General features: G+C 41.9%; 1 protein-coding gene across 4 annotated transcripts in view; it reads left to right on the top strand.

Annotated features, from left to right (window-relative positions):
- Positions 1-12,389, top strand: part of STIM1 (stromal interaction molecule 1) — a 196,244-nt gene that overhangs the window by 103,076 nt on the left and 80,779 nt on the right. For all 4 annotated transcript variants that reach the window (XM_018059438.1, XM_005689854.3, XM_018059440.1 and 1 more), the window contains exon 2: positions 10,739-10,869. In XM_018059438.1, coding sequence (XP_017914927.1) covers positions 10,739-10,869 — 131 coding nt within the window. The remainder of the gene's footprint in view (positions 1-10,738; positions 10,870-12,389) is intronic.

Below are 12,389 nucleotides of genomic sequence, written 5' to 3' on the forward strand. Positions count from 1 at the left end.
ACAAGTGTCCACACAAAGATTTATACACTGATATTAATAGCACTTTATTTGTAACAGCTAGAAATTGGTTAACGGATAAACAAGTTGTATATCCATTCAACGGAATCCTACTCAGCAATAAATTGGAGCAAACTACTGATTCATGTGATAGCAGAGTTGAATCTTAAATCACAAAAGAAGCCAAACACAAAAGACTACAGAGTTATGATTATATTTATTTGAAGCTTGAGAACAGGCAAGTGAAAGTCTCAGTCGAGTTCAACTCTTTGCAACCCCATAGACTGTAGCCAGCCAGGCTCCTTGATCCATGGAATTCTCTGGGCCAGAATACTGGAGTGGGTAGCCATTCCCTTCTCCAGGGGATCTTCCCAACCCAGGGATCAAACCCAGGTCTCCCGCATTGCAGGCAGATTCTTTACTGTTTGAGCCACCAGGGAGGCCCAGAACAGGCTAAACTAATTTCTAATGATAGAAATCAGATCAGTGATTGTGTGGGGAAGAGGATGAAGGTTGGCACCGAGGAACTGAGTGGGAACATTTTGTGACAGTGGATGTGTTCTAGATCTTAAACAGGTTAGTGTTATGTGAGTGCTTATGTTTGTCAAACACATTGGACTGTTTACACTTAAAATTTGGGACATTTTATTGTGTGCAACTGTACCCTGAAAATAACCATGCTCCATTTTAGTAAATGTCAAAAAAAGATAAAACTTACCTATGATGTTGAAAATCAGAATAGTGTGGGGTCCTGGTAGTACTAATTGGAGAGGGTAAAAGGGAGAGAGTCTTCCTAGAGTGTTAGGAATGCTCTATATCTTGATTTTGGTGGAAGTTTAAAGGATATATATATTATATATAATTATATAAATATGTTTATATAATTATAAACTTATACATAATATATATATATAAGTTAATTGATCCTTATATTTTTAAAATTTAGTGATTGATGGATTTATGGCTGTGTTGGGTCTTTGTTGTTGTTCATGGGCTTTCTCTAGTTGAAGCAAGCCAGGGCTGCTCTCTAGTTGCAGTGCCCAGGCTTCTCATTGTGGTGTCTTCTCTTGTTGTGGAACATGGACTCTATAGCGCTGGCTCAGCAGTTGTGGTGCATAGACTCAGTTGCCCTGCAGTACGTGGGATCTTCTTGGAACGGGGACTGAACTTGTGTCCCTTGCATTGGCAGGTGGATTCTTAACCACTGGACCATAAGGGAAGTCTGGTCCTTAGGTTTATTTATGCACTTTATTTTAGGTGTGTTATTTCTGTTTATTTTTGAGTATTAATTTATTTGGCTGTGTCGAGTCTTAGTTGTGGTATGTGGGCTCTTTCATTGCAGCGCACAGGTTCTGTAATTGTGGCACACAGACTTAGCTGCTCTGTGGCATGTAGAATCCTCTCAGACCAGGGATCGAACCTGAGTCCTCCACATTGCAAGGTGGATTCTTAACCAACAGACCACCAAGGAAGTCCCCTATGTGTGTTAGTTCTCAATTAAAGAAGAAAAAGAGAAAAACCCTGCCCCTAAACCCATACCTCGGTCTCAACCATTTAGATACTGGGGCCTTGATGTCAGCAGTTTAAGAGCTCCTTAAGTGATACTAATACGCTGCCAGAGCTGAGAATCCCTGTGCTGTGTAGAAAGGAGAGAAGAAACTGGACCCATCAAAGAAGGGTTACACGAAGCAGGAGAAGTTGCTGAACATGAGACCAGAAAGGTAGTAGGTGACAGATTGTTCTGGGCCTGGCAGGTCACAGTAGGGAAGTTGAACTTTATCTTGAGAATAATGAAAAGCGTTTGAAGGGTTGTAGGAAGTAAGAGGACTTGTGCAGATGTGCAGCTGGTATGTGCTAGCACTGCCTATAGCCCGCATTCCTGTTGACTGCTCATTAAGTATTTAGAATATCTCAGCTGAGAGTGACATGCTGTGTGGAGAATGAGGTTTGAAATAGTTGAGCAATCTTGAACTGTGTTTGGTGATTGAATGAACGTGCCAACTGAGGGAGTGAGATGTTAAGGTTTCTGACACAAACAACTGGTGAAGTAGGAAGTTTGGGGGAAAAGTAATGAGTTGAGGTTTAGACATTATGAGTTGAAGTGCCTGTTGGACATCCATGTGGAGATGTTTAGTAGGTAGTTGGAGTCTGGGTTTCTGTGGGCCAAAAGTGAAACTTAAACCAGAAACATCATTTTGTTTTTTGGGAGTTGGTAACACCTAGTAATTTCTTCAAATGGTAGTTGAAGGTATGAGGAGAGAGGATTATTTAGAAGAGAGTGCAGTATGAGAAGAGAGACTAGAACTAAACCCCAATTCTTTGAAACTCCAAGGTTTAATAGTCAGGTAGAAAGAAGAATTCTGTACATTAAGAAAGGCAAAGATTCATTTATCTGTTCATTCATTCATGCATCAAATCTATATTGAATACCTAATATGTGCCAGGCACTGAATGGGTCCCTGAGGATACTGCAGCGTACAAAAAAAGTCCCTGCTTGTGAACCTTGCATATATTGGAGGGAGACAGACAATAAGCAAATCAGTGAACAAATGTATCATGTGAGGTGGTAGTAGGTGCTACATTCAGTTCAGTTCAGTCACGTTCAACTCTTTGCGACCCCATGGACTGCAGCACGCTAGGCCTCCCTGTCCATCACCAACTCGTGGATCTTGCTCAAACTCATGTCCATAGAGTCAGTGATGCCATCCGACCATCTCATCCTCTGTCGTTCCCTTCTCCTTCTGCCTTCAGTCTTTTCCAGCATGAGGGTCTTTTCCAAGAAATCAGTTCTTCTCATCAGATGGCCAAAGTATTAGAGTTTCAGCGTCAGCATCAGTCCTTCCAGTGAATATTCAGGACTGGTTTCATTAAGATTGACTGGTTTGATCTTGCAGTCCAAGGGACTCTCAAGAGTCTTCTCCAACACCACAGTTCAAAAGCATCAATTCTTCGGCGCTCAGCTTTCTTTGTAGTCCAACTCTCACATCTATACACGACTACTAGAAAAACCATAGCTTTGACTAGACGGACCTTTGTAGACAAAGTAATGTCTCTGCTTTTTAATATGCTGTCTAGGTTGGTCATAATTTTCTTCCAAGGAGCAAGCATCACTTCATTTCATGGCTGCAGTCACCATCTGCAGTGATTTTGGAGCCAAAAAAAAAAAAAGTCTCTCACATTGACACATCATAATACCCAAAGCTTGTGGTTTACCCTAGGGTTCACTCTCGGTGCTATATAGGTTATTTTTGATGTGTTCTCTCTTGGAGGAGAAATGGGCATGGTCAGAAGCCTTTTGGGTTAATGTTGCTTGGTTAGCTGGAACCAGTGCCAGCTCTGTCCAGAAGGAAAGCTCTTCTCAATTCCTGCACCCTGCTGAGAAGAGCTGGGCCTCTTCTTGAATATGAGGATGTGATGTTCTAATTGGGGCTTGCCAGGTGGCTCACTGGTAAAGAATCCATCTGCCAATGCAGGAGACACAGGAGATGTGGGTTCAGTCCCTGGGTTGGGAAGATCCCCTGAAGGAGGAAATGGCAACCTACTCTGGTGTTCTTGCCTAGAAAATTCCAGGGACAGAGGAGCCTGGTGGGCTACAGTCCACGGGGTTGCAAAGAGTCAACTGAGCAACTGAGCATGATGTTCTAACAGGGATAGGAACATTCCTCAGGTAGGCTGGGTTTTACACAGCCCAGGAATCTGACGCCTCTTTCCTCTGTGGTTAGACCTGCTATGTGCTGTATTCCAGGGGGAACCTGTCTTGCTAGTTCCAGGTCCCAAGCCAGTTCCTCTTCTCAGCCTTTACATTTTTGTCTAGAGGGTCCCCTGCTCTCCCTCAGTCCTATCCTCATTCTGGGTTCCAGGCTGTTTTATCTCTGCAACCTCGTGGTCTTGGTCAAATCTGAAAGCCTTCTCAGGGTTCATGCTCTCAGTCTTACACACTTTCGAGCCCTTTCTAAGGCTAAGTGTGGATTCTGATCCCATCAGAGTCACTACAGAGCCTGAGTGAAGGCGGAGAAATTATTTTCAGAGATGAAGCCCCTGTTTGTAAAATTTAGTCATTTCCAGATTCTCCTCAGGTTCCAGCCAAGCACTGAGGAACAGTCTGATCAGTGTCCTTCTCTCTCTCTGCTTTCTTCCTTGACTGCTGTTCCTCACTTCTTTCCCTCTGAGCTTGTGTCTCACATCAGACAATCCATTGTCCAGCTCAGTTACAGTGGTTCTGCTTTGCATGCCTTCAGATATGTGTTCTCTGGGGAGGAGTTAGTGTTTACGACGAGAAATGAAAGTGGCTGGGAGAGGGAGAGGCATTAGGTGGATACCGGATGTTGGTGATGGGAATCGGGAGGCTACACTCCAGAATTCTCTTGTCTTTTGGGGAGATATGGTTTGTTATGAATCCATTCATTCATGCATTCATTCATTCAGCCAGCATTTACTGATTTCATACTTGACAAGGTGATTATTAAGACAGTGCCATACTGGGCCCTGGGGGATAGAGTGAGTCAAATTTAGTCCTTGCCCTTTTCTGGCTGTGGCATGCGAACAACTCAGAGCATGAGAATTAATATAACAGAGTTAGGTACAAAGTGCTTGGAACATAGAGCAGTAAATGATTAGGTCTGTCTAGAGAAAGGAGAGGAGCTTTGGATGTGAGGGAAAGGTCTTTGCCATTTTGTCTGCCCATGGTTCACAAAGTGTGGTCTGTAGACCATTGGGGGCCACCAAGGTCTTTTGGGAGGTCCAGAAGGTCAAAGCCATATTAATAATAATACTTAGATACTATTTGCTTTTCCCATCCTGTGTACGTTTGCACTGTTGGTGCAGAAGAACTTAGTAGGTAAAACTGCTGGCATCTTAACAGGCACCAAGACTGTCACAAAATTGTGCCAGTAACCATTGCATCCCTCCGCTCCACGCACTGTCAGATTTTTAACACTTTTAATAGAGAATTAAAATTTTTATAACTTTGTTGAATTGTCTCTGTGGTATTCTGTGTGATAAAACAGGAAGTACACTTTGAGGACTTATGCTGCATATTGAAGCCTGATGTTTATCTCAAGGAAATGCATTTATGCAATTGAGCCGAACTACCTCCCCTTTTCAGGGAACACTATTTTTACTTGAAAGAATAACTGACAAATCGCAATTACTGAGACTTATGTTTTTGGCAGACATTTTCTTAAAAATGAATGAAGCAAGTGTGCTACTTTAAGAACAACTGGTAGTATTTGTTGCCAATGATAAACTTCCAGCTTTTAATTGAAAATAAAAGTTTTGGAAAACTTGTATCTGCCACAGTAAGCTTGACAGCTTCCCTAGATTTACAGCTTTAAAAAAAATATATATATATAATTGTGATTATTTTGATATTATATAAATGAACTGTGTCAAATTTGGAAACTCTGCTTAACTCATTGAACCACTAGATTCCAAATGATTAGTATATGTTGTTTCAGAATCACCCATGGATAAAAGATCCATTCAAAGTGCAAGATAGACTGCAAGATAGATGATGGATTTTACTGTGACAGAGTACAAAAAGTTCACCTGTATAGTTTCAGGTTTCACATTGTAACCTTTAACAAACCTACTACTTGTTGAAGTTTTGGTGAAGTACCAGAGAAGACTGACCACAATTATCTGAAAGATTATTGAAATACTCCTGCTTTTCCAACTGCATATCTATGTTTTGATTGAAGGCAAAACAACACACTGAGTGCAGAAATAAATATAATAAGGCTGTAGCAGCTGTTTCTATCAAGCCAGACATTTATAAGGAGATTTATAAAAATGTGTAACAGTCCCACTCATGAATTTTTTTGCAGAAAACAATTATTTTTTCATAAAACATGCTTTTATAATCTATATGGGGTTTATATTTTGATTTCTAATATAATAAATATCAATCAGTTTGGGGAGCTTCAGTTTTTAAGTGTAAAAAGGGGTCCTAAGATCAAAAAAGTTAAACTTGGTCTTGTGCTCTTCTCTCTACCTAAAATTCTCTTTTCTGCCTCCCAAAATCCCTTAAATGACTATAGAACTAGTATTTAGTTATTCATTCAAAAAACATTTGTTGAACGTTTATCAAGAACCTGGCTTTTTCTCGCTGCTGGGTACATGATCCCAAGCCATTATGGGGAAGATGGGTTAAGCAACTATAGCACTGTATGTGAAAAAGGAGACTGAAAAAGCCGGCTTAAAACTCATTTAAAAAACTAAGATCATGGCATCCGGTCCTATCACTTCATGGCAAATAGATGGAGAAACAATGGAAACAATGATAGATTTTATTTTCTTGGGCTCTAAAATCACTGTGAATGGTGACTGTAGCCATGGAATTAAAAGATGCTTGCTCCTTAGGAGAAAAGCTCTGACCAACCTAGACAGCATATTAAAAAGCAGAGACATTACTTTGCTGACAAAGGTCCATACAGTCAAAGCTCTTGTTTTTCCAGTAGTCATATATGGATGTGAGAGCTGGACCATAAAGAAAGCTGAGTGCTGAAGAATTGATGCTTTTGAACTGTGATGTTGGAGAAGACTCTTGAGAGTCCCTTAGACTGCAAGGCAATCAAACCAGTCAGTCCTGAAGGAAATCAGTCCTGAATATTCATCGGCAGGACTGATGCTGAAACGGAAGCTCCAATACTTTGGCCACCTGATGCAAAGAGCCGACTCGTTGGAAAAGACCCCAATGCTGGGAAAGATTGAAGGCAGGAGGAGAAGGGGATGACAGAGGATGAGTTGTTGGATGGCATCACCAACTCAATGGACATGAATTTGAGCAAACTCTAAGAGATGGTGAAGGACAGGGAAGCCTGGCATGCTGCAGTCCATGGGGTCTCAGAGTTTGACACGACTGAGCAGCTGAACACCACCACCACTGTGTGATAAATGTTAGTGATAGACATGTAAATACTGGGGGAAGACAGGCTATTGTCAGACACTCACTTGCCAGCTCACCTAGGAACATTCTTTTGAGCAATTTGATTGGACTATCCTTTATTTGATTCTTTATGGTCCATAGAGGGAAAGTGGCTGAAGTTAGTGAAAGATGGGAACTGTTCACTTGCTGCTCTGGCAGAAAAGAAGGAGGTAACAAATGTATTAAGCGTCAATTTCATGCAAGCCCTATGCTAAGTGCTTTCACAATTGTAATCTTACCTAATTCTCACGAAAACCATATGAAGCAGAATTAAGTATCCTTATTTTGCAGGTGAGATGTTGGAGGCTGGGAAAAGTTAAACAACTTGTCCAATATCATATGATTGTAACTGATGAAGCCAGAATTTTGACATATGTATTCTGACTCCAAGGGCAGGGCTCTTGCACTGTAGTAATAATGTGTTGCTAAATGTGTGGCTTTTTTAAGGTAATTTCCAGATGGGTCTGTGAAACCTTGCCAGGTTGGAATATATTAAGAAAGATACTAAAGATCTCAGGAAGGAGAGAGAGACCACATAGGCAATGCTCCATTGAAGAGATTTTTTGTGAATTTTGTCTGACATGATTTTTCTGGACAGGATTCTATGGCAATATTGGGCATCAAGGCTTTGTATTCCCTTAACCTCAATTCCTTTAACCTTTCTCTGTGCCAAATGATGCCAGGAGCAAAAGTTACCTGTCTGTCTGATCAGGTTACAAACTACAGCCTGATGTTTGAAGCCCAAACTTGTTGGACCTGTTGTAGGCCAATCAGGCCCAGCCTGGAGACCCCAGTCCCTAGAGCTTGGTAAACTATTTCCATTATTTTAAAAAGCCTAATAGAAATGCTTTACTTCAGATAATCCTGTGTGTGGATACAGGCTAGTGAAAAGATTAGATTTCTTTGTTTCGGGTCAAAAATCTGTTGATTCAGTGTGCTTCAGTTGTACTACCTAGGGAGCTCTAGAAATGGTGTCAGCAAAGTATGGTCCAAGGGCCAAATCCAGCCCACTGTCTGTTTTTGTAAATAAAGTTTTATTGAAGCACAGTTGAGTTCCCTTACTCATGTTTTGTCTTTGGCTGCTTTTGTGTTCAATGACAGAGTTACATAGCTGCAACAAAGCCTGTATAGCTCATAAATCCTGAACTGTTTACTGTCTGGTCTTTTACCGAAAAAGTTGACTCCTAGCATAACCTCAGTTCTTTCTATTATGGCACTTAGCACTTGGTATTTTAATTGCCTATTTTCCCCACTTTTTTTTTCAAATCTAATATATTACGTTTTAAGGCATTTCATACCCAAAGCATAGTGGAAAAGATAGGCATGAGCACATATAATTTAAATATGAGTCAATAAATGCTATAATAAAAGCATGTACAGCAACACTGTGAGGTTCACCCAAGCTGGTCCTAGCAGAGCCCCTCGCTTTTATAACTGAGCTCCTTGGGAGCAAAGATGAGGTCTGCTTCATCTCTTCATCCCCTGGGCTGATTATAGACCCTGACATATAAACAGTACTCGATAAATGTTGTTTGAATGGACATATCATATGCTGATCAGAAAAGCTCGTATAGGCAATTATATATGCCTTTGAGTAGTGTAAATACAGAAATAAGTGAAGGGAAGTGTTATGCGGCTATGCCAGTCTCAGTGCTGTTTGCTTCATCTCCGAGCTAGTCATTACTTACTGCAGTTTGTTTGTGATAAGTAGTGGATAGGAGTCCATGAATGAAGCAATCGTGTTAAGAACTCTTGTTGGTGAGGAAATTAGAAACAGCCTTAAATTTGGGCTATTTTCTACTCGTTTCCCTCCGTATCCACCACACCTTTACCCCACTTTCCATGTTCTGCTCCAGCTTGCCAGGACAGAGGTAGAGGAACATAGAGTCTGTGGAGGTACTTATTTCTTTTGTATGCATACTGTTTATCTTATTTTTTCTTTTCTAAAGCCATTTTTTCAGTGTGGTTCTTACCAGCATTACCATCCATGGCTTCCAGAAGATACAACTAACTTCAAGCTATCTGGTTACCTTGGTGTAAAGGCAGGCAGGTGAAATGCTGGCCTGGGAGTCAGTAGGCCTGGGCTCCTGTTGTGCTTCTATAGTGGCTTTTGACTTGGGATACATCTGTTAACATCTGAGAGCTTCAATAGTCAACACATTTTTGTTGAGTTACATCTGAGACTTAAAAAATTTAATATTTATACCCCTCCTCATTTTGAAAAGGATTTGAGTGACTAGCAAGTGATAGAGAGGTGACCTGCCTGATCTTGTCTGTGTTTCTGACCAGCAGATAAGTAAATGATTAGATGGATGAGAGCATTTCAGGTCTCTGATTAGGGCTTTCTAGAAGGCTTCACAGCCACAGCTTCTTCCCCTTGTCCTTGCTTCCTCTTCTGTGACTTTTTCTATTTGGGAAATCAGGATCTTTCTTCTATCTTCTTTGGGGTTGATTTGAAGAGTATTTTGCCTAGAAAGTAGTTTTCAAGATCAAGGTCAAAAGAAAAGAGGAATTTTACACTCTAGGAATTGGAAGAAATGCCAAAAACTTTAGTTAAAATGTCTTTTTCAAATAGTGGACTTGAAGCCTGAAGAAGGGAAGTGATCTCCTTAGAGCCACATAGTAGAACTACAGCTAGATTCCAGGCTCGTTCTGCGAGGCATTTTCCAGGTTCCTAAGAGGACTCAGTTCAGTTCAGTCGCTCAGGCGTGTCTGACTCTTTCGACCCCATGAATCGCAGCACGCCAGGCCTCCCTGTCCATCACCAACTCCCGGAGTTCACTCAGACTCACGTCCATCAAGTCAGTGATGCGATCCAGCCACCTCATCCTCGGTCGTCCCCTTCTCCTCCTGCCCCCAATCCCTCCCAGTATCAGGGTCTTTTCCGATGAGTCAACTCTTCGCATGAGGTGGCCAAAAAGTACTGGAGCTTCAGCTTCAGCATCATTCCTTCCAAAGAAATCCCAGGGCTGATCTTCAGAATGGACTGGTTGGATCTCCTTGCAGTCCAAGGGACTCTCAAGAGTCTTCTCCAACACCACAATTCAAAAGCATCAATTCTTCGGCACTGAGCCTTCTTCACAGTCCAACTCTCCCATCCATACATGACCACAGGAAAAACCATAGCCTTGATTAGATGGACCTTAGTCGGCAAAGTAATTAGGTGTCGTGAAATGGGCTGGGTGGTTTTTTTGCTGTATAACTGTATGGTGGTGGGCAGAGGAAGCTTCACTCCACACCTCCCATGCAGTTGTGTCAGACATGCTCAGGACCTTAGATGTCTAATAGGTAGACAGCTGAAGGCTGTCTCGGAGAAGGCATAAGATGTGAAGGGTTTCCCTGGGTAGCCTGTGACTGGCATTATGTATATGGGCAGTGACAAAGTGAACGAAGAGGAAAACTATGTGGTACTCTGGCATTAGGACAAACGGGCTGTTTTCCTATTTCTAGAGACATTGTATTAATTTACATTTGTTTGTGTTTCTTTTGAATATGTATTTCTTTGATTACTAGTGAGACCTTTCCCTGTGTTCATTGACTTTGTATTTTCTCTCACTTGTATTTTTTTCTTGTTGAGTTATTTATTCATGTTCTTTGTGTAGATCCCAGTGTATTCCTAGTCCTATGCTTAACTTCCTGCCAAGAAACTATTAGGATACTAAAGCATTGTTCCTAAACGGGGAAGACAGTTAATAAGAAACACTCTTCTCGCTGTTAAGTGGAGTCAGGCGTTAGAAGCTAGGAACAATGAGACAGGTGGGTAATAGAGCTGGGCGGCAGCCCCCTGTAACATTGTCTCTTGCCTTTCCTGTACAGAGTTTTGCCGGATCGACAAGCCCCTTTGCCACAGTGAAGATGAGAAGCTCAGCTTTGATGCAGTCCGCAGCATCCACAAGCTGATGGATGATGATGCCAATGGTGATGTGGATGTGGAAGAAAGTGATGAGGTGAGCTCCCTCACCCTGCGTGGCTCTCTCCTTTTCCTGTGCAAATAGTCCCTGAAGCTGTTTAGACAGGCTGTTCCCTGGGGAGAGGTGTTCTTGCTACTGGCTTGTTCTCTAGGGTTGCATCTCTACCAGGGCAGGTGATTCTCAGCAGAGTAGCCTCGAGGAGCTGGCCTGTCAGAGAGCAGGCCTGACCTCTCTGTCTGTGTCTGGACCGGCCCCTGTCTGCCTACCAGCTGGAAGCACAACACTGGCCGAGCTGTGCTGTTTGAGAGGGAGAGGGAACCCTGAGTCTGGTCCGTACAGTTTGCCTGCATCCTTATTGTACTCCTGCTGGAGGTGGAGGGCACCCATCTGTCCTAACTCTGTGTTCAACCCTGTGCTGGCATGTGGAGGAGAAGGCAAGGCAGTCAGATCTTGCCCTTTGGAAACTTATACTCTGTTTGTGAAGAAGAGACAGAGGTTCCTAGAAAGGTCGTTCTGAATTCCAGGCTGCAACTGCTAGAAGTCAGTTGATTGGTCCAGACAGCAAGAGCGAGAGGAATCTCTGGATGGAAGAGCCCTGTTATTGTTTCACCTTTGGGCATTACTACAGCTCCAGTTCCACAGAGCCCAGAGTACAAAGTCATCATGTGTGAGAAGATTTAGAAATTTCAGTTGTTTTTGGGCTCAACTTGAGCCAGCACTTTGGTGAAGCTGCCAAATTATGCCAAATCTCTCATAGTGATATGGTGTATATCTTGAGGGAGCAGGTAATTCTGGTCTCTCCTTCCTGCTGGTTAGTTTGAATTCAGTTTTGGATTTCACATTGTCAGAAACATCTTGAAGCAGTGAAATCCTGTACAAAGGAGTGACATGACTGATGAGGGGTGTGAAAACCATGAAATGGAGAGCATTCAGTACAATTCAGTGTCTATAAGTGTCTATTATATGTGTGCCAGGCACTGTTCTAGATGTGGGGAATGTGATAGTAAATACATATAATTACATAGCGATACATCTGTCCTTGTATAATTTACAATCTAATGAAGAAACTTTAACTTGGAAAAGAAAAGATTCAGATAATATAATTCCTATCTTCAAATAAAATAGAAGTAGAGGAATCAGGCTTGAAAGACGATAATGGTTAGCAATGAAATTCTTACTCTATGCCAGGCACAGTGTTAAGCTCTTTGCATAGTTACTCTTTTAACTTTGTTAACAGCCTTATGAAGTTGGTATTATCGTCAAGACTGGAATTTTGGAAAGGTTAAGCATTTCGTTCAAGGACACATGGAGCATGAGTACAGATCTGATTTCAAAGCCTATGCTGTTAAGTACTGCTGTCTTGTCTCTCTTATTCTAAGGGCAGAACCAGGACCACTGTGGGGAAAGTAAAATATGGGCCTATTCTTCTGGAGTAAAGAATCGCCTAACAGTGCTATCTCGTCATAGTAGAGGCTTCCTTGGTAGATAGATCGTGACCTCCCTGTCACTGAAGATTGGCAAGTAGAACACAAACCTCCACTCATTAATCTACCGAG

This window comes from Capra hircus, chromosome 15 (genome assembly GCF_001704415.2).
Source record: "Capra hircus breed San Clemente chromosome 15, ASM170441v1, whole genome shotgun sequence".
Taxonomy (NCBI): Eukaryota; Metazoa; Chordata; class Mammalia; order Artiodactyla; family Bovidae; genus Capra; species Capra hircus.